This window comes from Tinamus guttatus, unplaced genomic scaffold (genome assembly GCF_059628265.1).
Source record: "Tinamus guttatus ecotype Peru unplaced genomic scaffold, ASM5962826v1 Tinamus_guttatus_pri_ptg000073l, whole genome shotgun sequence".
NCBI classification, from domain to species: domain Eukaryota; kingdom Metazoa; phylum Chordata; class Aves; order Tinamiformes; family Tinamidae; genus Tinamus; species Tinamus guttatus.
Genome location: NW_028288607.1, coordinates 418,023 through 442,453, shown reverse-complemented (window position 1 = coordinate 442,453; position 24,431 = coordinate 418,023). Strand labels below are relative to the sequence as shown.

The window sequence follows — 24,431 nt, the reverse complement described above, 5'->3', positions numbered from 1 at the left end:
AACAAGCAAAAAGAACAAAAAAACCCACACAAAACCACAAACACACACAAAAACAAAACGAACCGAACCCACCCCCAGGCTCCCCCCTAGCTCACACAGGCATTTGAAAGACCTTTTACCTGAGACTTCTTAGGGACTGTTCCTTTGCTGAAGATTTTACTAAGTGTCCGGACCGAGAGAAATGCAGCGGTGTGCAGATTTCACACGAGGCCCCTGCTCTATTCAAGGCCCATTCGAACGGCTCTGCTGCTTTGCCGAGCAGCCTGCTGGCCCGGCGGGACAGACGAGCACCCGCGGGCGCCTGCGCCGGGCACCCCGCGCCGCTCCATCTGATCCTGACACTGCTCAGCTTGACAAGAGAAAGGCAAGAGGCCACTGCAACCGGCCCTGAAAACTGCTCATATGAGGGGGACTTTTTCAGTCTTTATAATAATCTGCTGAAAAATAGCCCTTTCGATTTTTATAGAAAAACCTGCCAGGACACAAAATAAGCCTCAGTGTTCCAGTTTGTATTTGAGAATTTTGTAATAAATTATGAAGATTGTTGTGCTACCAAAAACTGTCACATTTTCCGTATCACCTTAAGCATTAACCAGCACTTGATAGACAACGTAATTTATTAAAGGCAGCTCATTTTTACAAACACAGGAGAAAGGAAAGTCATCACCCCCCTACCCTCTTTTAACATCAACATTGTAAGTTATGGGTGAGAAATCAAGATTTTGTCTAGTCTTGTAGTTTTCCAGCTTCACAGCACTAGGATTTTTGTCTAGCCGAGCATCGATAGGAGTGAAATAAATAGAGCACTGCAAGGAGCACAACAGCCATCCCGGGGGGCGGCTCCCGGCACGCGCGCCCGAGCAGCCCCCCGGCCCCGCGTTCCCGTGCGGCACGGCCGGGCCGGCCCGCGGCCACACCGCTCGCCCTCGCGGGAGGGAGCCGCGTTGCAGCGCGCGGGCTCGCGCGGGCAGCAGGCCACGGAGGGCTCTCGTTCGGGGGGATGCGCTCGCCGAGCATCATTTTCCTCAGAGGGGAAGGGGATGTGAAAGCCGACGAGCGAGGCTGCACGTCCGCACGCCCCGCGGCTGCAAATCCGCCTTGACCGCGTCCTCCAACCCCGCTAGCAAACGGTGCCTAAGGCTCACCCAGTCCCAAAGGCCACGTAGCGGTGTGGTGGAGCTGTACAGAGAACCGTTAATAAAGAAAACAAATGCACCAACGGGCGTGCGAAGGGCTGCACGGGGGCCGCGCGAGCCGCCCCGGGCACTGGAGCACTGGAATGTGTTTCGGCGCTGGGGCGCGCGCCGGCGCTGGTGGCTGCTGGCACTCACAGGCCGCCGCCGCTGCGGTCCACGGGGATCACCACCCTCTGGCCCAGGTTCTCCTCGGCGGTCTTCATGAGCACGGCCAGGCGGCTCCCGGAGACGCGGCCCTTCTGGACGGCGCTCATGAGCTTGGGGAGACACACGGAGCTCGCGGTTAGCGGGGGCACGGCCGGGAGCGCGCGGCAGCGCAGCCTTCCCGGGACCCCGCGCACCACGAGCGAGACGCGCGGCCGCTACCATCCCGCGTCCCGTGTCCCACATCCCACCCGCACGGTGCAAGGAGGGCCCTGGGGCACAAGCAGAGGCCGTGCGAGGGAGCAGGGACAGCGCTGGCATCCGGCCTGGCGGCCGCTGGTGCCAGGAAGCGCTGCCCTAGGGAACAGCGTCCCCTCATCGCGCGCATCCACGTTTTCCAGGAAGGCCCCAGCGTGATTTGCCCAGGCACGGAGATGGGACAGGCTCCAGCAGGAGCCCTGCGGAGGCCCCGCTGGCGCAGCGGCCACAGCCCCGGGCTCTGCTGAGAACACGGCCACCCCGTCCGGGCAGGGCCCTTGGGCCTGAGCCAGCCTGCGAGCAGGAGCAGGAGACCCCCCCGGCGCCCCTCCTGCCGGGGGCACCCACTGCACTGCCCTCACAAACCCAAACTCCTTCACAGGCTGCAGGAACTAATCTGCCTCTAAGTCCTGGAGACTGGACTCGGCTCTGCCTTAATGAACACAGACTAGTGCTAAGATTTTAGCTAAATTCTTCTTTATCCCACGGATAAAATGAGCATTAGACCTGAAATTACATGCAGCCAGCTTGTAAAAGACTAATATGAAAAGCAATCAGCACTTCAAAAAAAAAAAAAGGAGAGGGAAAAAAAAGGCCATTTCTGAGTGCCCCTGAGTGCCGGGTGCTTCCTCCGTCAGGCAGGACACGAGGCCTGGGGCTGCCCTGGGCCAGGACCCGGGCTGGCAGCGAGCAGAGCCCCGCGCTGGGACCCGCCGCGGCAGGGCCCGTGTGCGGAGCCACCGTGCGCGGGGAGCCACCGTGTGCGCGGGGAGCCACCGTGTGCATGGAGCCGCCGTGTGCGGGGAGCCACTGTGTGCGCGGGGAGCCACCGTGCACGTGGAGCCGCCGTGCGCATGGAGTCACCGTGCGCATGGAGCCACCGCCGCTCCCGTATGCTAATGCCGCGGCCACAAATATTTGCACACAGCTTTCCACAAGCGTTCTGCCGGGAAAACGCAATTACCTGAAAGTTTCCAGAAAGCAAACACAAAAGTATTGGGAACTGACTGAAGAGATCCATTAAAAAATTAAACAAACATCTAATGTATTTTGTTCCTTCCATGGCAACCTCCTGCTCCTTGCACGGCCGCACTCCCCACGAAGCTGCGCACGGGTAGGACGCAGCGCGCGCAGCCCGGGCCCGGCGGCCGCACGGCCGGCCAGGACGCGCCACGAGTGCACCGGGCAGCTCGGCCCGCGAGCCACGGAATGGGGAAAAAAAGGTGCAAGCACCGCATACGGCAAAGTAGTGACTTGTCACTTGTATTTTAGAAATACTCTCATCCCCAGTGAGACAATTCAGAGTAAAATAAAGAATCCGAAAACCTACTAAAAAAGCTCAAAACCAAGCAAAAAAAAAACCAAAGTAGCAGGCAGAATTTGCAGATGTTTCGAATTCTTAACTACAATGGATTCTTAACCAAATTAAACACATTAGTTTTTTTCCAGTTAAACTTTTCACATGCAAAGTGATGTGAGAGGGGACCTTCCTCAATAGCCAGAAAACCACCAGTGATTTTTTTTAATTTCAATCCCTAAGCATAAGCTCCCAAAGCCGCTTTTTTCCTCTCTTGCCCTCCCCCTCCTCTTTTTTTTTTTCTTAAATGCATTTTACTCCCACAGCTAAACCACTGCATTTTAGGCAAATAAATACTCCTTTTTTGTAATGCTGGACACAACCTGTGAAAATTTTCTGCATTTAGATTCAACAATGCTCTTATCTGCAGCTCATCTCGAGAGAGACAATTACCATTTCCTCTGCCTTGATCTTGTTTGTTTAACTTGACACAGTGAAGAAAGGGCTGACATTGACCAAAATCCCCAGCATTAATTTATCTCATGTTCGGCATTCATCATTGCCACCGTGCAGAGCGCATGGCAGTCCCTTGAAATGCCTGACCAGCAAAGGCTGCACAGAGACCAGACTGGCTGGCAGCAACTGCCCGTGCCAGGGGCGCGGAGCAAACGAACGCTTCAGGGGCACCTTCCAATCTCTTGTTTTAAAGCCTTGCAAACAGCAGATGCTTGCTTGCTAAGGTACTCTTTTACACACGCTGAGGTACCCCAAGTTAATTCAGAAATTAAACAGGATGATATGGACTAGATCTGCTTCAACAACAAACTTGCATTTCCTCATTCTCTAGTATTACTAAACTCCCCTGAATATTTTACCCACTTACTCGGCTCACACCAAGGTCACTGTACATAACTGCAATACAACTTTCATCGGGCAACTGTCTCAGTCTGACTTGATTTAAACAGCATTGCTATTTTAGACAGTCAAATTCAGGTACATTCTCCACCTAGTGCCTATTCTTTGGGTCTCACAAGATCAATGTCTGCACAGGAAAGTTGTGGTTCAAAGTGGCTGGGGGTGGTTGTTATCAAGCACCTTTGTCTCGAGACCTGGCAAATAGCACTAAAACCACAGCAGCACCCAAGTGTTGCTCCCCTCATCTCCAACCCACCCTCCACAGATGGGGGCAGAAGGGGAGATAAAGCAATAAATGCCCACGCTCTGGTCACTAAAGCCACAGCTCCCGCGCAAGGAAGCACCTACCTGCAGAAACTCGTTGAGCTCCACCTGCCCGTTCTTGTTGAGGTCCACCTCGTTCAGGATGTCGTGAAGGGTGTTTTCATCGATCTGAACGCTGATGCTCTAGACAAAAAAAAACGCAGGAGAATGCCACAGCATTAACCCTCACTATTTATGCCCCACCTACAACATAGCTAAGAGCTTTGAAAAGGAAAATAAAATAAGAAAATGTTACCTCCAAGACACGCTGGACATCCACTATAGTAATAAACCCTTTCTTCTCCTTGTCAAACATGTGAAATCGCTTCTTGTATCTGCAAGGATTATCAGTGTGAAAAACTGCACTCAAAGTGTGACAGGGATTAATTCCTAACAGCCCAGGCAAGTCTACTGCTTTACCTACCTTTCAATATCTGAAGGCACTAGAGTGATTTCAGATCTGTCTGTTAACTGATCAGATTTTACTTTGTAGCCCATTTCATAATACAGAAACTTCTTAGCAGCTTCCAGTTCTTCCTACACCAGAAAAGAAAAACTCTCTGTTTCTGAGAAATACAAGTTTACATCATGATTTCCAATGTAGTATTTTGTTAGCTCCTTACACTTAACTAGAATTTATAATGTCCAAAAATTAAGCAGATGATAGCTAAAAAGTCTCTTAAAAAACAAGTTGCAGAAGCTTAGGCATTTTTAGCCTTGAACAAAAGAAGTACAAGTCTTTATTGACTTGGTAATTGCATAAGGACACACGGACTGTGTCAACACTCCCAGGATCACATCTTCAGCCACACATGCTGTTTGCACCCATGCCAGGAGAACCACACCTGGGAATTTGATTCACAGTTGGTAACTTAGCACTGTGCTTCACCTAACTACCTAAATCAGCAAAAATCAGGAGGATCAACACTAAGCGGGTTCTTGATGTTTTAAATGGTTTGGTAGTAAAATCAAGTTACTGAATTAGTGAATAAATAAGTTACTGAATCCTGAAAGCGTGGGCCAAGCTCTTCTGTGGCCACTATTAAAAAAATGATAACATACAGGAGAGCACACAGATTTGTATAGATTTAGGTCCCTCAAACATGGTTCCAAGAGTGGCACAAGCATCTGTCACAAAAGTCACCAGCATGAAAGCTCCGACGGCAGGTTACAAGTAAATACCTGTGTGCTGAGTAACGGCTGCACTAACTGTAAGAAATCCCTAGGCATGTACAATATCTAGAGCACACTTGGAGCCGAGGACCTTACCCAGCAAGAGCCTGGTTCTTTAAGGCACATCAGGACACCACCTAAGCTACACAGGACAACCTCACGTTTCATTACAAGCATGCAACTAGCTTTAAGTGTTTCTTGTTTGTTTGTTTGGGACTTTAAAGTTAATGGTCTTATCAGACCCAAACTAAGAAACACATTATGAATATGCATGGAAGTGCCTTGTAGCTCCAGCTGTAATTTAAAAAAGAAGTAAAAAAAAAAAAAAGACTGGGATGGAAAACGTGGCCCTTGGCGATGGCGCGAGCGCGGCTACAGAAGCACCAGCACCCGGTGCGCAGCCCATGCGCCTGCCAGGCCCTTCCCGAGGCTCCGCGGGGATCCGCCGCGTCCCGCGGAGCAGGGACGGCTCCTGTCTGCTTCGACACAGCCAAAGCCCTTCCGGCCCGCACGGCCCGCGTGGGTACGGCACTGGCTGTGCTTTCTTGGGTCATAAAAGCAGGAGGAAAGGGCCCTCGGCAACTTGTGTGGTCAGAAGTGGTAGGATTAATTTTAGTAAACGGGGATCTAAACGAGAGCGCAGATGCGGGATGCAACTCAGTGCCTCACAGCAGATGAGGGCTTGCATTCAGGACAAGTCTCCTGGCCCAGCTGTGTGGACAGCGGTTAGCTCAGATACAGCTGCCCACACTACCAGCACCTCCGCAAAAACACGATGAGTCCCACTCCGTAGAGCTGAGCAGAACTGCGGCGTCACTCACACAGGACATGCACGCAAAGGGAAAAAATGACACACAAAAATGTGCCTGCCGAGATTGTCCTGTTGAGAAGCATCACTGCAAAAAAAGAAAATCTGTCTAGGAATAGGATAATTATGGCAAATTTGCTTTCCTTTTTTTTTTTTTTTTAGCAGCAGGATACAGATCTTCACTTTTCCCCTCCACCTCCAGCCAACACAAGCTCAGCTGACAGCTACTTTGATCAAGTCTTTCATACTGAAATACACCACGGGATTTACTGTCGCAGGAAGAAAGCATCATCTGAAGTTTTCCATTCAACTGATTTAGATTGTTAACATGGAAACTACTTAAAAGAAACAAAACAGTTTCAGATGAAAAACGCCCTTTGTACCTTTTTTTTCTGCTCATTCCAGTTAAGTTCCTTCCCCATGATATCTACAATTCTTGGCAAAGCTTCCTCAGCAGCCTGCACATTCAGGAAGGCCAAGCGCGTGCGGCGGGAGATCATATCCACGGCCGTGCGGGCATACTCTTTCACACCATACACGACCTAGAACAGGAAGGGAGGTTAAAAACCAAGATTTTATTCATTTATTTTTAATGGCTGAGCACTGTAATGAGCTATTTCAAAGGAAGGCAAAAACAACAGAAGGCATTGGCGAATGGGATGAAAAAGTAAACAGGAACATTGCCTGGGAATGATTTTCAGCATCACAAATTGCATCACTGGCCCCAGAGAACAGAATAAACTAAGAAAAAGTGTAACTAGATCCCACTCTATGTACTAAGAAAAACATTAGACAATCCCCCCTTTTCCTAGAACATTTTGAAAATCACACCTGGGATCAAAGATGGCTATATATGCAGGATAAAAAATCAATCTTATTTCAAATTTTACAAAATGTTACTTTTTTTTTTAACATCCCAGAATCAGATCTCGAAAGAAAGTACTTATGAAGATGCTTTACAGACAGACAGACTAATCTCAGATCTGCTTCTTTTCAAAAAAGCAAAGAGGATTATGTAGCTTTTCCACATACCTCAGCTTCAATATAAGGAAATTCAGATACGAGACGCTTCCCAACAATAGGCCATCTCTTTCCTGTAACTTGGGCTCTTTTTGCCACCTCAAAAGCCTTGTCACCATATGTAGAAGCCAGATGCTGAGCCACCTATGGAAATGAAAGCAAATGCAGCACTCTTTCAAAAGCACAACAAATATATGTAAGGTTTTTTTATGTCAATTCTCCCATCGAAGATAACAAATAGGGTGAGGAGGGTATTAGGTTTTGATTGTGTGGGAGGAAACTACTTGTGTTGTGAATGCTTAGACCAGCATTAACACTACTACACATGTATCAATGTAGCGGTGACTGATGATGCTTCAGCTCGTTCCTGCTACACGGTGATCACATCCAAGGTGGACCTTTTGTTGACTTGAAGGGCAAGAAACTCTGGCTTGTCACATGCACTTAAAAGTTGGAACCAATTTTAAGATTATGAAGAGGAGAATGAAAAAATGGCATATGTCTATGAGAAAAGATTAATTACCAGAACTTACTTCCTCTAAAACCAGCCTTACCCTGGCCAGGTCTCATCTGACTTAACAGCCCTTAATACAAGTCAGGCCAGTAGCAGGTTAAATGAGCAAAGCAGGACCCTCCAACACAGAAACAGGTGGGCACAGACAGAAAGCCTAGGGACTCACCTCGCTTTCAAGCCCGTAATCCTGGACCAACCTAATGTAGAGAGTGGGACTCCAGTCCTGAGCCCCCTCCAGCTGCAGCCCAACCGTCCTGCTGGAACCGGCCTTGAGCCCGTGAGTCTGGATAGCAGTGTCAATGGTCTCCTGCGCCATGGCGCGGTACGTTGTCCACTTCCCACCTGTGAGCAACACATTTATTTGTTTTTTGGGATGAAATTGAGAGAAATATGCATATATACATACATACCTTTGTGTGTGTATATACATATAGCACATGCCAGCTTCACACCCTATATATCTCATCAATCTTATTAAGCTTATTCTAAGAAATGAGTCACAGACCACTATTAAATACAGGTATGCCAAGCAGTATCCTGTAAGTACATTAAAGTTGTGAGGAAAATTCCGTGGGGAAGCCCAGCAAAGCTTTATTTACAATGAACCTCCCGTACCTGCTATTGTGATAAGGCCACTGTCACTGACGGTGACAATGTGGTTGCGGCATATTGACTGAGTGTCTTTGGAGTTGGGGTCCGTGACCAGAGGACGGATGCCACTCCATGCTGCCAGCACGTCTCCTCTTCTCACTGTCGAAACCAGAGAGATGACCTATAAACACCGAAAATGTCTTTTCTCTACCCAAAAACAGACCCGTCACAAAGAGGTTCATTTTTTAAGGTGGGTAAAAATCCAACAGGGAACTGATTCACTATGAGGCTAAACTCCTGACTTTGCTCAACTAAAACAAAACAAAACAAAACAAAACAACATCATCCAAAACAGCAGCAACCCACACAGGCCCAAAGTCCCCGACCCCAAGCAACGGCCACCCAAGCACCACAGCTCCTCCTCGCCAGCTCTCGCTGACCGCGCAGCCACGACACCGAATTTGGGAACCGCAGACAGGGGTTGTTCTGCGAGAGCATCACATCGTGCTTTAAGGACCCCACGGTTGTCTGTAAAACAGTGACTGTTTTTGTGGATTTCACAACGCGTCTTTACCCAGGGCCTCCCCCGGGCTCGGCCGCGCGCTCCCGAGGCCGCCGGGGCCTGCGCTGCCTCGCGCGGCCCTGTCCCGGCGCCGGGCGGCTCCGCGCGCCGCCTGCCTCTGCAGCCAGCAGAGCAGCAACCTCGGAGCGCATCGAGGAGCCCGAAACACAGCACCGAAAAGCCCTTAACGGCTGAAGGAAGATACCCCGGCTTCTGAAAGCCGGCATTTATTTATTCATTTTCAATAAAACATGGGACCAATAGAGAATTTAATGAACTTAATTTTGCCGCTTATTAAATTTACAATAGAAAAATTGACCAATTTGCTTTGTAGTGAAGCCTTTGGAACATTTTTACTATAACTTTCAAATAACTGATAATGAAAAATCAATAATAGGGTGTAAAAATATCCCCCAAAGAACACAAAATAGATTTCAGAAATCAATGGTGCTCTGCCAGCATGTTTAACCTGCCAAAATGAAGTGTTAATCACAGAAATAAGATACCATATTACGTTTATAAACTAATGAAACTAGAAAAAGCAGCATGCGTGACACTATAATTAAACAGTTGGAACATATCCAAGCCTGTGTAAGTTGATAACCCTGGCACTGTCTCTGGCAGCAAAAAGGCAGGTCTGCAGTGAGTTGATATGGCCAGCACAGTTGTTAATTCAATAACAGGCAATCTATAAACACTGCTAATTGCATGTGTGAAAAACAGCGTGCACCTAGGTAGGCTTCCGTCTAGAGCACGGAGCTCTCCAGAACGCGCCGCTGCAGAACACCTCCGAGCTGCCACCTCGCTCGCGCTGAGGCACCGGCCCGGCCCCTCGGACCTCTGCGTCAGAAACCTAATGGCACATTTGGTAAAGACTTTATCTAGCTTTATACGAGTAGAGCCATCACTTACCCACTTTGGGGAAGCAGAAACAAGTAACAGAGTTATCTGCGAGCTCTGAAGAGCAAGCTTCCTAGACCCCGGGTAAAGGATGCTCTAGTGTCTCTGACAAGAAGAGTGCTTTCGGATTTATTTTAATGCTCCTACTACAAGAGAAATCTAGGAGCACAAGAGCTTTCACAGAACCATTTAAAAACCTCACTGTGATGGAAACTGGCTGGCTCAAAGACACAGCCAGGAGAGACGAGGTCTCAGCCTTACACCAGAATCCTGGGCCCAAACAGGCCAGTGCCTTGCAACAAATGAGCTGCTCTTCCAGGGTCAGCCGTTGAGGGGAAGAGCCAGATTTATAAATTTCCTTTCTGCCCATTATACTGCCTTCTGCAACAGAAAACTGACACTATGGGACATTTACCAGCTCAAGGAAAGGAACTGGTAAGGGTGAAGTACTTGGAAAAAAAATAGGAACAAAGAATTGGAAAAGTCGAAACAACTCCTTTTCAAGAGGAATAAGTGAATGATTTGATGTACCTATGTTAATGTATGGTTCAACTGTCCCACTGCCAGAAAAGTGCCATTTGCAACCCAGGAAGACCAGGAGATGCGGCCTGTGCAGCCTAGACAATTAATGCCAGCTAGCTGAAAGTCTAAGAAATCTGAATGTTCTGACACCGGCTGATCTCCACTTAAGCAGTGCAAGAAGTGCAGGTGCATCCTGCAAAGCCTCCTTTCGCAGCCCCGAGGCACAGCTGCAGGTGACACTTACGTCCCCGCTGTGCTAGCAAGCCCCAGGCACACAAGCGGCACGGTCACCCGGCGCGTCGGCCCGCACATCCCCGCGTGCAGCGCGCGGCCGCTACCTTCCACGTCGCAGTTCAGGTAGTTGCGCACTTCGCTCAGAATGAAGTTCACGTCCTCTTCCGTCGGTATCGGATGGGAAGTGACGTCCGTGGGGCTGTCCGTGGTCCCTGCTATTGTCATCTTCTCCCAGGGCAGGAAGAAGATCACTCTGCCGTCGCTGGTGGCTGGGTCGAGCAGCCCCATGTTATCAGGGCTGGAAGGGAGAGCAGACACACGCAAAGCAAGTGAGGCAGCCCCAGCGGCAGCGCGAGGAGCCTCCTCTTACGCACCTCCCGCCCCAAGAAAGTACTCGAATATTATTGTTTGTTCTGAGGCCAAAAGATTAAGAAGCGATCAGTTATTATTTTGTAAGTCGTGATGACACAGTTTTAAGGTATTTCCAAAAGTTTTGAGAAACAAGACACTTTAATGCAATTCTCATATACTACTGCCATTTATTCCATTAATATCACAGATATTACTGGAAGAGGCTTGCAGGCCTCTTCCTTAGATCAGCAGGCCTCTGGCATCTCACATCTCCATTCACTCTTGCAAGTCTTGGTCACACGGATTTAAATACAAAAATCTAATTTTAAAATCAGCATTAACTGGAAGACATTATTACAGTATGAAGGAAAAATAAGGCCAAAAAAGTGCATGTTAGAATGGAAGACTTAAGATCTCTACTTCAGTTTCGACATGGGCATATATGTACATGCATAAACACGAGTCCAAGTAAATGAGGAGACTCAGTTAAGACCAAGTCCTGGTAACCTGGGTTATCACTTACCTGCCTCCCCTACAGAGGGCAAAGAAATGCAGACACAGAAACCCCCTGCATTTACAGGCATTTACAACAACCTTCATGCACGGAAGGCAAAGGTTTGTGAGCTAGATCTAAGTACTAGTAATAAGGAAAAAAGGAAAAAAACAGGAGAACTGCAAGATTAAAGTCATGAGTGCTCTCAGTCCATGAAAACCCCTAGGACGTGGTTTGCCAGCCACCTGCCACTGGAGCAGGCAGAGCAGCCACAGGCCGCACTCTCCCAAGGGATTCGGGTCCGTATTCAGGAGCATATTCTGAACACTGCAGCTCTCGTTACGGCATTGCTGTACTGAAATGCATGGCGTTATTAGGGGGGAAAAATAAAGAGCAAGAGACAGAGACTCAGTAGGGTGAAAAATAAAGACAGCAGTTCTCTGTATAAGGAATTTTAACTCATATGTCAACATTTTTCTGTTATAACTTTAAAAAGTTTGCATGCGCAAAGGAAAACAAAATTTTCTTATTTAAATAACTTTACTTATATTTTAGGGGGAAGAAGGGCTTCTCTAAGAACCCGAGCTGAGTAAAGAGCTTTTATACCCATTTGCTCATTCACTTTTACTTAAAAGAAAAGACACTGACTTTCATTTATAAGGACTCCTGGTTCCTGAAAAACATTTGCAGTCTGCTTCGCCATCCTCAGGTTCTGCATCTATTTCTGATAACGGTCATGATAGGAGGGATATTTTTAGACTCTAATAAGAACCACCAGAGGGAAATAATTCAACGGACTTCAGTAACTAACACTGTAAGCTGAAGGCAGACAGAGAACTGGTTGGATATGGATTACCTGTTTAAGACAGCTACAAGCAGAATCAGTCATTATTTCATTTTTTAGGAAGTCTAAACTGATTACTAGAGATAAGTTTTCAATATCTGGAAAGGCTAGAAGAGAAGCTGAAAATTTCATATATAGCATGTATATTAGAATATTTTTTAGATGATATTTGTAGACAGCTTAAACACACAGTTGGAGAAGTACAATTTAATAGGGGAAGTCAACACAGATTTGTGAAAGGTAAATCACGTCAGACAAATGATTACTTTCTAAAATGAAAAAGCTATTGATTTAGAGACAGAAGAAACTAGAGATTTAATATACAATATCAGAATAGTCAGAAAACTTCAGAACAGATACTATGTCGAAAGTTTGGATAAAATTTTAAAATGCAATTTAGGTAAAAATGGTTAAAACATGAGAAAGAAACAAGTAGAAACTGGAAGGCAACTTTCTCCTACGTAAGGAAACGTTTCCACATGGGATGACAGCGAAATGCTGAGGAGGGATGAAGCGGTGTCCCCCGCGCCGAGGACGGCGCTTCACCCGGGAAGCTCCCGCTCCATCCCCGGCGCCGCGCGGCGCCCGAGGAGCCCCGGGACGAGCCCGGCGGCGCCTCCTCCGCAGCAGCAGCGCGTCTGCCCGCGGGTCCGGCTGCCGCAGCAGCGCGGAGCGGGAACCCGCGAACGGCCCGCGCTTCCAGCACGCACGGACAGCGGTCCCCGCGCTGGGGAGCGGGTGCCAGCGCAGGCCGAAGTACAAGTTTGGGTTGCAGGCTTCAGCGCCAAGGGCAAAGCCACGTCCTCCCCTAGAAACTACGGGGTCAACACAACCGCCTGAGAGCGCGACAGGTCTGAAGGGATGTCCGCGGAACAAACAAGAAACTTAGCCCTTTGCCAGCTTAATGACAAAGCTACTGTAAAGCATCTAAGAGATGCTCCAAAACAATTGGATTTGTTTGGAGTATAATGTCTACATTTAAGTATGCTTAAACTAGAAAATACACATAGAATATATGATAAACGAGGAAAGAAACTTGAAAACAGAAGAGATGTTATGGTCTCATATCTACACATGCGCACAAACACGTGTGCACACACAGCGTGGCTGCAAGATTAAATAGAAAGATTTAACAGGAGAACAGATCAGAACTGTCAAGCTTGAAGTCAGGACGTGGCAGACATTAGAGTATGACATTTTACAGACAGCAGAACAGACGTGCAAGACTTCAGCTGAAGCATTTCACCGAGGCACCACAAATGCATTGAACAGGGAATAGATGACTTTCAAGACTGCTTCAAGAAGGTTTACCATACAAATTCAACTCTAACAGTGTTATTAACTTGAAATGCACAGCGGATACTAAAATTCCAGAAAGGCTGAAAAGATCTGAAGTCTGTCAGAAGAATTTAAAAAGTATTGCATACATAGACACGTTTTAGGCAGAAAGTGAACAGAGGTAGCTGAAATCCTCCCTTTCTCATTTTGTCAGGAAAAATTATGAAGCGCGTTTAGTATGAAATACTTAAGTGGCAAGGAGTGAGAGAGACCTACTGCAGCTACTAGAATAGATATGCATACACTAAAAATAGAATTAATGAGAAGAGTGATACTGAGACTATTAATGAAGAACATAAAAAGGTAGAAATCCTGTGGGAAATAAACGCATTGTTAACATTATTTTACAAATTCTTAATTATGTTTAGACATAAAAATACCTACCTGCTTGTTATAAATGATTATGATTATAAAGCTTTCACTTTGTGAGCTCAGGCCAAGATTCTACAGAACAGCTATCACCCAGACAAGAAGATGCAAGGAAACAACAATCTTACTCATTAGGGAGTATTCACTTGGCACCAGGAGCAGACACTTGATGCAATTGAGATTAAATGCCACAAGTATTTTTTATTTAGCACAGTTCCTTGGTTTAGCTATCCTACCTAGAGGAGGTTCAGGGCGGTTTTATATGATCAGCAGCACTGTGGAGGCAGTACGTGGGCAGATACTATTTTCCAAGAAAAGTAATGCCCACATGCTGACATACACTGGGGAACAAGGAGAACAAGAATTCTCCAGATTTCCAATTAAAATTATTAGGGTATTACACAATACATAAATCAGAGCTATCATGCGTATCAAGCCACCTTCTCCCTGACTCTACACAGGCAATTCAAAGTTTTGGAATGTCTCCTTGCACAATTACATATTCTCTTGGTGTAGAGCCGAATGTGGCTTCTTCACAAATGGCCACAACAAGAAGATACCTAATTTGCTCATTTGATTTGGCTACCTCCAAAGAAATAGAACCACAAGTTATTTGAGGACTATGGCAGCATTTACAGTAAAGAACTCTGATGTGAACAAATGCAATACTGACTTCGACTAGTTTAATGAAATTTACACAGAAGTTGCTCTAGCTCACAAGAAAATCCTGCTACAATATCAGGAATCTCCCTATATTTTGTCCATGTTGTTTATATTTCTCTGTAATTGTTTCCCTCAATGAAACAGTATTTCTCCCAACATCTGTATTAGATGTTTCAGGATGCATTCCTTCAACGTCAGGATTTTGTTAAATTATGTTCTTTTGAACTATTTTCTATATTGTGTAAATGCTATATTCGTGTTTATTATGACTAGAGCTATAATATAGCACCATTTCAGTGGCAAAACTTAATGGCAGATAGTCATTATATGAAGTTTGACATTTAATAGAATAAAAAAAATTACACGAAGGTGGCAACCTCTCGAGAAGGTTTTATAGGGTGCTTGGTCATAAGGGAGCTATAATGGCAGTCAGTACATGCGGCTGTAAAACCCTTTATTCTAATAGGAGCCCTCTGCAAGTCAGTAGCAGATATTCTGCCTAAACCCTCTTGCATTTCAGCGAGGGTTTTGCCTTCATGAGCTTTAAGTAAGGACTACAAGACTTGGGCTGCTTCTGAATAGATAAAATTGTTATTCTAATAGGCACGGTGCCAGCAGCCTTTCTTTGGAAAGCAAAGCATGCGTTCAAGACTACCGTAAAACCAGAAGCCCCGTCCCCGCAGCCTTATTTATTACAGGCACCAGCAGAGACTGTTACAAATGGTTTAGGCTCTGAGTGTCGTTACCTGTAATAACCAGGCATGACAATGTGCACGCCTGCACTTGGCTGACAGATGTTTGGTACTTCCTGATCATCCATTTTGCGCACAGAGTCTGTGAAAGGTCCTGTAGCATTGATAACACATTTGGCTTTGACATCAAATTCCTGCCCTGTGAAAGAAAACAGCATCAATCACACACACCATTTGTTTTCCTCCTCCCTGACACCCGGGATTATTAATCTATCTATGAATTTAACCTACTGCAGGTTATACTGTGTTTGCCTGAGCCGGGCAGCTGGAATTGTTTCTTAGAAATTATAGTGTTTTCATGTAACACTTTGCAGCACAATTCCACGCCACCCGTAGAGGCAGGGCGCGAGGCAGGCCAAGAGAGGAGTTTCTTTAGCTGGGATCTGCCTCTCAAACAAGGGACGTTCCAGTCAACTCCTGAACTCGGTAAACGGCCCCATCAGCGCGCAGCACATCGCGGTGCACCACATCAGCTCTGCTGACAGAAGGGTTTGGATGCAAAGCTCGGGCTGCCCTGCCAAAGCGCAGGGCTCCGAGTGGAAGCTGACAAAAGTTAGCGATGATTGATGCTAATGACATGCCGCTGCGCTCCGCGGGGCCGTCTCCCTCGGCACCTAATTGGGATCTACAAACATCTGTGTTCCCCACCCTCCTCCTCCTCCTCCTCCTCGGCACCGCGTGCTCCTGCACGCCAGCGGCTCGCTGGCCGGGCTCGTGGAGCAGGCACGGTGCGAGTGTGCGGGCTCAGGGCACAGCGGGCTCGGGGCACAGAGGGCTCAGGGCACACAGCAGGCTCGGGCACGCGGCGGGCTGGGGGCATACAGCGGGCTCAGGGCACACAGCGGGCTCGGGCACACAGCGGGCTCGGGGCGCACAGTGGGCTCAGGGCACACAGCAGGCTCGGGCACGCGGCGGGCTGGGGGCACAGCAGGCTCGGGGCACAGTGGGCTCAGGGCACACAGCGGGCTGGGGGCACAGTGGGCTCAGGGCACACAGCAGGCTCGGGCACACAGCGGACTGGGGACACAGCGGGCTCGGAGCACGGTGGGCTCAGGGCACGCAGAGGGCTCGGAGCACACAGCAGGCTCGGGGCACACAGCGGGCTGGGGGCACAGCGGGCTCAGGGCACACAGCAGGCTCGGGCACGCGGCGGGCTCGGCGCGCGGCGGCAGGCTACGGCTCGCTCCGCGCGCACACGCACCTGTGAGGACGTCCCTGCAGCGCGCGCCGCACACGCGCGCCCGGCCGCTCTGCGGGTCCGTGCTCTTGAGCAAGCGCAGCACTTCAGTGTAATTGGCTGTGGCAGCGCCGTACCTGGCAGCAGTGAGGGCGATGGCGAGGTTCATTCGTGCGTCGTTGTGCTGTCCTGCAGCGGGGACACAAGCAGGGGAAGGACACGAGTCACCTCCAGCCACGGGCTCGCGCTATGGAAGTGTGTCAGAACCGATCTGTCACATCTGTCCCTGTCACATTGCATAGACGTGATGGCTGGTCAGGTCTGGCAAGATTTATTTAAAGATACATGGTCGCGGCCGCACAGAGCGCTGCGCGGCTACGCGTCTGCCGCACCTGCCCGCGCGGAGCCCGCGGAGCCAGGGGCTGGCGCCAACCCGGGCCGGCGCGGGACGGGAGCGCGCGCCCCGCGCACCCCGCGGCGGCCAGGACATCCCTGCGGCGGCCGCGGCACCGCGACGGCCACGAGGCCTCCCCAGGGAGGCGCGCGGCTCCCGGCCGGGCTCCCCGCTGCTGCTTCCTTTGTATGCAGTTTCCCCCCACTACATACAACACAAAACCATCAAAGAGAAGAAATAAGCAGACAAGAATTAATGAAGGATTCTTAACATATATCATTAAAGATTTATTACCGAAATTCCCTCGTTAAAGAAAACCAAGAGAGAGGCAGAGGGACCACGAGGGGAAGATGATTAATTACTTTAAAATACTGGCTTCACCTGAGACTTTCCTATTTATTATTGCCACTGAAGTTAAGATCCTGGATGCTGGCTAGGAGGAATTACTCTACATTGGAATGGCCAGGTTCTGTGTGTCCTGAATAATTAATTCTCCAAAGGCTAAACTTCCCGAGCTACGGCTCGCCTTCCCACGCGCTGGGGTGGGTTCTATCAAAGATAATACTGATAATGTGATGAATTCGTAATAGATATTGTTGTTGATTTATGTTGCCAGCGTTCCAAACATTTAGTATAAATGATTTATGTAAAACGTGGTCCTTCCGATCCTGTCTGTGCCATCTCGACCCACGGCGCAAATAATCTGTTACTAGCTAAAAGGGCAAAGTTATAAAGATGGGATCAATGGCCTGGCGGGCTCCACTTCCCCTCCCCGAGCTCCGAGCTCTCCCGCCGCCACAACACCGGCAATCAGTCTTCGACTCCCGAAAAGTTGCGCTAAGGGTACAAAAACGTAGCGTGATAAAGCACCGACGGGGAAGGAGCAGTGGCTCTGGCTCAACTAACCAAACAATGCCCGGAATAAACTGCAGAGAAGAACAGCGAAACAACTGAGCAGGGAGTCACCAAGAGCTGCAGATGCTCCAGAAGCTGCTAAGACCAAACAACCATCTGTCAGAAGTGGCAGGCAAATCATTAAATACATGCATCAACATTCATGCTGCAGGAGCGTCGAGCAATGGATAAAATGACCTTATGAGCTCTACCTCCAACCCGAACATTTTAATGAAGGGCTGGGAGCATGTACAGCGTCTCATGTGCAAAGAGAGCACCGGAGCGAGGCGAGAGGCAGGGGCGGGAGAGGAAGGACCCGCTGGTGCGTTGCTGCGGCTGCCCACGCCGCGGCGGAGCCGCGCGCCACGGCGGGCAGGAACGGAGGGCGCCGGCGCGGGCAGCAACGACACCCTCGGATAGCCCTTTCCGGGCGCTGAATGAAGCCTCTCAGGCCTGAGGAGGTTTCCTCAGCTACTTTTTATCCTCTAGCAATTTATTCTTGCTATCCATACATAAGGTGGTATCCGATACCAACAGTTTTCCTAAGGCTGACCCAGACTGCGGATTCATCACACAAGTCACAGCTACAGCCAATATTAATTTTGGTCCGTGGGAGGGAAGTCTTTTTGTTTAAATTTTGCAAGCTTGCCTTTTCCCAGTTTTGTGGCTTATTTGTCTAGGCTGAGAGCAATCCAGAGAAACTGATCCACAGAATGAGTAATGAAGGAGCAGCCTTAATTTCTAACAAGAACAAACACACAAGTAACAATTGCTTCTTGGGCCCAAGCTCTGAGAGCTGCTCAGTGTTTGGCTGAGACTCCTAATTCCCGGAACGTCAGAGGGAGCCGGGGACGTGCTCAGCACAGTGCAGCACTCGAGGCCCTGTGTTCAAACTAACGTTTTCATGCGTTCTCCAAAACTCTCACCTCTTTCACACAATCGTTATGATGATGTGCTTGCTATTACTCCATTCGCAGCTGTCCAAAAGGAATTCTGAACGCCTATGTATTACGTTTGCAGGAAGAAAAGTGGGAAATAATGAGTTCCTGATTAACTACACAAGCAGGAGGAAAAAAGAAAGAGGGAGAGAGAGAAGGAGAGAGCAAAGCAAGCAAACACCGGCTTCGGATTGATATAATCTGTATCATCTGCAGTGGGGCGTCCCGGAGCCTTTCCTAGGATGAGCAGGAGAGCTCTGGAGAGATCTGCGTTTGAGCCAGATCGAGAGAGACCTCTCAGCTGAGCGTCCTATCAGCTGCAGAATGACACCTCGCTTTGCTAACCCGGGGCGACAGCAAGGGAATTTCTCGCGCTCGCGCACAGCTTTTCCGCGCTTTCTCCAAGGCCCGCGCCCCGGCAGAGCGCGGCGGCGGCGGCTCCGGGCGCTTCCTGCGCCTCGCCCGAGGCCGCTCCACACAGCATCGCTCCAGCGCTCACCACGGGATCGGGGCTATGGGCGCGCTGGGCAGGACTGGCCCGCAGAGCGATCGCTTCAGAAGGAGCAGTCTGTGCTCCGTGCTCAGGTGACCCTTATCGCTCTAAGGAATGAAAGGACGAAGCAAAACCAGGATTTTGCATTTCAGGTGTTTCGCGGTTCCAGTCGAACACCACCGTCCTCATGCAACCCGAGCTCCTCCAAGCCCAAGATAACACCCAGCTTGCTCCTCCTCACAGCAGGCACATCAGGCTTTCCTGACACCGGTCCCGCTGTTGTCGTCCGCACATCCCAGAATACACGAGGCAGAGCGGTGCGGTACGTGGCGAGGCAGCCAGGCCTTCCAGAGCGGGTTCTGGATTATCTGCTGCAGACAGGTCTGCACCCTCCGTCCTTCGCGTCACTTTAAAGCACCTCAGTGCTTCAAAGCCAAACAAAACAAGCAGCCCCCCGCTCTCAGGGCAACCCTGCTAGTTCACCCCCACTTTGTTCCAGACGTTTTGGGGGAATGACTACGTTAAAGAAATTGGGCTTTTTTTCTTTTTAAGCACACATCAGTAAGCCAGTGGAGGCACCCTAACTGGAAAGCAAGAGGATGACCAAATCCTTTAAGCTACTTATGGCAGGCAAACCCGCAACAGTCGCCCTGTCATTATTTGCTGTTGTCACCTGCTCATCGCAGGGTAACAATGATGCGATCACTTCATTTTCATTAAGGGTAGTTGACTTTGCTGTCAACGAAGCGCAGGCCTAACTGCTCTCATTGAAGTGACAGGGCATCCTCTTGGGGAAAAGAGCCACTTTATTCTTAAGAGGCTGGTGAAGACATTTAGTGCGTGAAGACATTTTGTCTGAGTGCGTTCTAAATCATTTCTAGACCAACAGTGATGCCATTTGGTTTATAATTTCTTCTCTTTTTTTTTTGTAATTTAGGAAAATTCTATTTCCATTCCTTCGTAACAAATGTTGTATTTCTTCAAAGATCAACAGACAATGCTTCCGCTGGCACTAGCAGAATCCTCCCACAGAGCGCACATAGTGTACATTCAATTTTATTTTTATCTATGCTGAAACACAGCCAGTAGTGGCAACAAAGCCCACAGACTGTAGAAATTTGTTTGTGACTGATTTAGTAGAGTTGTTTGAAAACCACAGGGTTAATTGGAATAATGCACTCTGCTGCTTCTAGCATATTCGGCACAGTGGCTCTTTCCTGCCATCTTTCACTTTTATCTAATTCCTGCCTAAAAGTATGCAAAGAAGTTTTTCTATTAATAGTGGCCTACAACACTAAGGAAAACACAAAGCAACGTAAGCAGATAGTTGTCTGAAACCCCAAGCATCTTTGTCAGCAGTGCCTGCCAAAGCAAAGTATCACAACAGTTTCTAGCATTGTATGTTCAAATGTCAGTTTTCATAAACATTTTTATCTGTGTTTTTACACAGCTACATGCAACACGTAGCGAGCTGTAATTTAACAGACTGGGCCCGCAGATCTTCCCTGTCTGCAAGACTCCCGACCTGCACAAAACGCCGCTCCGGGGCCCGGCACCGTGTCTGACTGCAGACAAGTGCGTTTTGTTGATCCTGTGCTATCTTTGACACACGTCTAGGGATGACCAGAGCGTCCCGGCCCTGCTCCTCCGCGGGGAAGGCGGGTGGCTGTGGCCGCGGTGCCACTGAGGAGGAGGAGGAGGAGGAGGAGGAGGAGGAAGAGGAGGAGGAGGCGGAGGGCTTCGAGGGCCAGCGCACAGCAGGGTGCCCACGGAAGCCTCGGCTTGCTAACGCCTGCTGCTCTGCAGTGCCTGTCCAGCCGCCGCGAGCAGCACAGCAGCCCCAAGGGAACGCTTTGTTTGCTCAGGTACTAAGGAGCAACGTTTTGTTTACGTTAGCTATTTTTCAGCATAAAAAGTGAAGCTTTGCTACTGCACATCCCTGCTGTGCCGGGAGCGCAGTTGTGTCAAACACACACACACACACACACACACACACGCAGTGGTGCTCGCCCCAGTTAAACCCGAGCCTGGCTCCAGAGCCCCGGCCGGCCAGGGCCACTGCCACGGTCACAGTCACGGCCATGGTCACGGCCACGGCCACGGGCGCCTTCCCGCAGCCCCGTCCCGCGCCGGCTCTGGGCCCCCCTCGAGCGACGCCTTGGGAACGCGGCTCCGCGCCGGCCTTCATGACCCTTCCCCAGCGGCCCGTGTCCCACAAGGGGCTCGGGCTGCTCTCGACGGAGGCAGGAACAGGAGGCTCTGGAGGAGCGCCCGGCCGCGTTCCCCATCCCCGTGCGCATAATGCAGCCGCACACGCGCGGGCGGGCAGGGGCTCTGCTTTCTTTCCAGGGGATAACAGCAAGCTAAACGCTTGCAAATTAATCTCCTGCTTGTCTGCTGCTCCATGACTGCTATCGGTGAACACCACTTATTTAGTTAAAATATTTAACTGCATCTCAAAGCAATCCCTTGAATTTGGAACGCACCCAAAAACCTATCAGGCACTATCAAGACAGGCATATTACCGGGTCATCACAATATTGAGACACCCGTTGTCCCCAAAAGCTCTGATATATGCAAAGTAATTTAAAGAGTGCATTTCTGTTCAGACAAATCATGCTCCTCCAGCAGCCTTGCACTAGATAATTGCATTCACATAGCAAAGAAAAGCAGTGCAAGAAATCAGATAACACGTTCAAGGTGCACGAAAATCTTCTTGTTGAATATATATACGCACACACCTTAACAAATTAAAGCTCATGATCTATAATTATAAATAACTTAGAAGTCATCTAGGCTGCCCACACCCTCCGATTTTTATTAAAAAGTGCTTAATCACATAAGCAGTTTTATTACGAGTATTAAAACAGGAACTCAACAGCTGCTGTAGATATGAAAATCTGTTGTATTGAAACGCGGTGCTATGATTTAGTTGGAGCAAATAAAAATTTTCCAGACTCCTTAGAGAAGGCAGTAGAGCCGTAGAGTCTTCTCCCAAACATAAGCAGAATAAATTCAGAGGTTAACATCAAATCTGAGTCACGAGCGACAAGTTGCATTCAAAAACAAACCAGAAAAATAGGTGCCCTCGGACCTGAAAGCATTTCTGACTCTGAATCACGTGGCATTTAGACGAGGGCACAATCACTGCAGAGCAGCAGGCTTTCCAGGATCCGGAGCTGGCGTGTTGTCTGTGCCTGGGCTGGTGAGAGGGAAGAGCATTGTGACTCAGTGGAGTCAGTTCTGCTACACCCACGGCCAGTAATGCAGCAAGGCACACCGCACTATTAATACTTCTTACACAAACCGGGTATAATTCGAGTTCTGCTTTCCATTTGGTTATCCACACTGCTGAAATATATCTCAAGTGGGAGGAATAATACAAACCTAAATACGCACTTCGCACTGGGGAAGATGAAGAAGGGGGAGGAAAAAAAAAAAAGAGAGATTTGACCAAAGTTTTTATTCCTATGGAAATTAAATAAATAAAATATTTATTTTGAGTCCTCCCTCCTTAGGGAAAGGCAATGGCAACGAGAGCCTGGAGTCTAGCCTATTCCCAGGTAATTTTTTTTCCAACACTCAGGCTTCAGATTTGACACCTCATGTTTGTAAAACAATCAAGTAGCAGCCGTATCTTAGAACAAATTCCTGCTCCTTCCGCTCGGCGCAAACTCAGACCACACGCACAAAGACCAGGAGAGGAAAGCCCAGGCCCCCCCCGGCCGTTTCTGTTCACCTCCGTCCCCCACGGCAGGCTGGGGCGTCGCTTACCCGAGCGGCGGCCCCGGCACCGCTCAGCACGGCGGCGCGCGGACACCCGGCCACGTGGCGCAGCCACCCGCGGGACGGGCCCCACTCCGCAACTGCAGGAATTGAGACTGCTGGCATAGGGAAGGGTTAGAGACATGGAGAAAGCTGTGAAAAATAAATTGAACATTAAAAAAAAAAAAAGCAGGATCATGATAAAGATTAGGACATGAAAGTAACGTTCCAACCTATGTGCGCAGCTACAGGTAAACAAATACAGCTGAAACCAGGGGGGCCCAGAGAAGCTTGTTTTGTGTTGCTTAAAAAACAAATATATCTATACATATGTGTGTGTGTGTGTGTGTGTATCTCACAATAGCCTAAAGACGTTGATCTCTCCTCACTCCACTGCCATGCTACAGCACCAAAGCCAGAAGTTACACTGAAGCTGAGACACCAGCACTAAAAACAGCACAACACCCAGCACAGCAGATGGGAAAGTTTGGAATTATTGCTCTGTGCCACTGCTTTGTAATTATGTTGTTTCCCACTTCTTTTGTATGAGCCTTCAACTTGTCACTGCAATCATATTGCAGTGTCAGTGCGGGTAAAGGCGCAGTGTTAAAATGAAACCCAACATTGTCACTGTCAGTTTGTGGAAACTGTGCTAAAATGTCACCGCAAACAACTGTCAGGGCGGCGGCGCGCGGCCGAGCGGGGCGGGAGCGCGCCCGTGTCAGGTTGCCTCCCGGCGCCGCGGCGCGCCTCGAGGAGCGACGGCGCCCGCAGCGCAGCGCAGAGCAGTGCAGCGCAGTGCAGAGCAGTGCAGAGCAGTGCAGCACAGTGCAGCGCCGCTCACGCGAGCTCCGCGCCCACTCGGGCGAGCTCAGGCCCAGTTTGGGTGAGCTCTGGGTCCGGTTCGGGCGAGCTCCAGGCACCCGCTCAGGCGAGCTCTGTGCTCAGCTCAGGCAGGCTTAGGGCCCTACCTCGGCTGAGCTCCAGGCCTGGTTCAGACAAGCTCTGTGCCCAGCTCAGGCAGGCTTAGGGCCCTACCTCAGCTGAGCTCCAGGCCTGGCTCAGACGAGCTCTGTGCCCAGCTCAGGCAGGCTTAGGGCCCTACCTCGGCTGAGCTCCAGCCCTGGTTCAGATGAGCTCTGTGCCCAGCTCAGGCAGGCTTAGGGCCCTACCTCGGCTGAGCTCCAGGCCTGGTTCAGACAAGCTCTGTGCCCAGCTCAGGCAGGCTTAGGGCCCTACCTCAGCTGAGCTCCAGGCCTGGTTCAGACGAGCTCTGTGCCCAGCTCAGGCAGGCTTAGGGCCCTACCTCAGCTGAGCTCCATGCCCAGCTTGGGCGAGCTCAGGGCCCGCCCTGGGTGGGCTCCGTGCCGCGCTCGGGCGAGCTCCTCCGCACGCTGCCACGCCGATGCTCTCCGGAGAGCCCGGGCCGGCGCACGGGGCAGGGCGGCCGCGCGAGCCGCGTGCGGGCCGGGTGCCACGGCCGCGGGGCGCTGCCGGCCGCTCGGCGGGTGGCCCCGCGGCAC

At 49.6% G+C, this 24,431-nt stretch overlaps 1 protein-coding gene across 1 annotated transcript in view; it reads right to left on the bottom strand.

Annotated features, from left to right (window-relative positions):
- Positions 1-1,307: 1,307 nt before the first annotated feature.
- Positions 1,308-24,431, bottom strand: part of GPD2 (glycerol-3-phosphate dehydrogenase 2) — a 49,371-nt gene continuing 26,247 nt past the window's right edge. The window contains exons 7-17 of the mRNA XM_088519802.1: positions 16,449-16,613; positions 15,242-15,386; positions 10,542-10,735; positions 8,244-8,378; positions 7,795-7,970; positions 7,127-7,258; positions 6,478-6,636; positions 4,538-4,650; positions 4,370-4,448; positions 4,159-4,257; positions 1,308-1,453 (exon numbers count right to left, since the gene is read on the bottom strand). Of these exons, the coding sequence (XP_088375928.1) occupies positions 1,328-1,453; positions 4,159-4,257; positions 4,370-4,448; positions 4,538-4,650; positions 6,478-6,636; positions 7,127-7,258; positions 7,795-7,970; positions 8,244-8,378; positions 10,542-10,735; positions 15,242-15,386; positions 16,449-16,613 (1,523 nt within the window). The 3' untranslated portion in view covers positions 1,308-1,327. The remainder of the gene's footprint in view (positions 1,454-4,158; positions 4,258-4,369; positions 4,449-4,537; positions 4,651-6,477; positions 6,637-7,126; positions 7,259-7,794; positions 7,971-8,243; positions 8,379-10,541; positions 10,736-15,241; positions 15,387-16,448; positions 16,614-24,431) is intronic.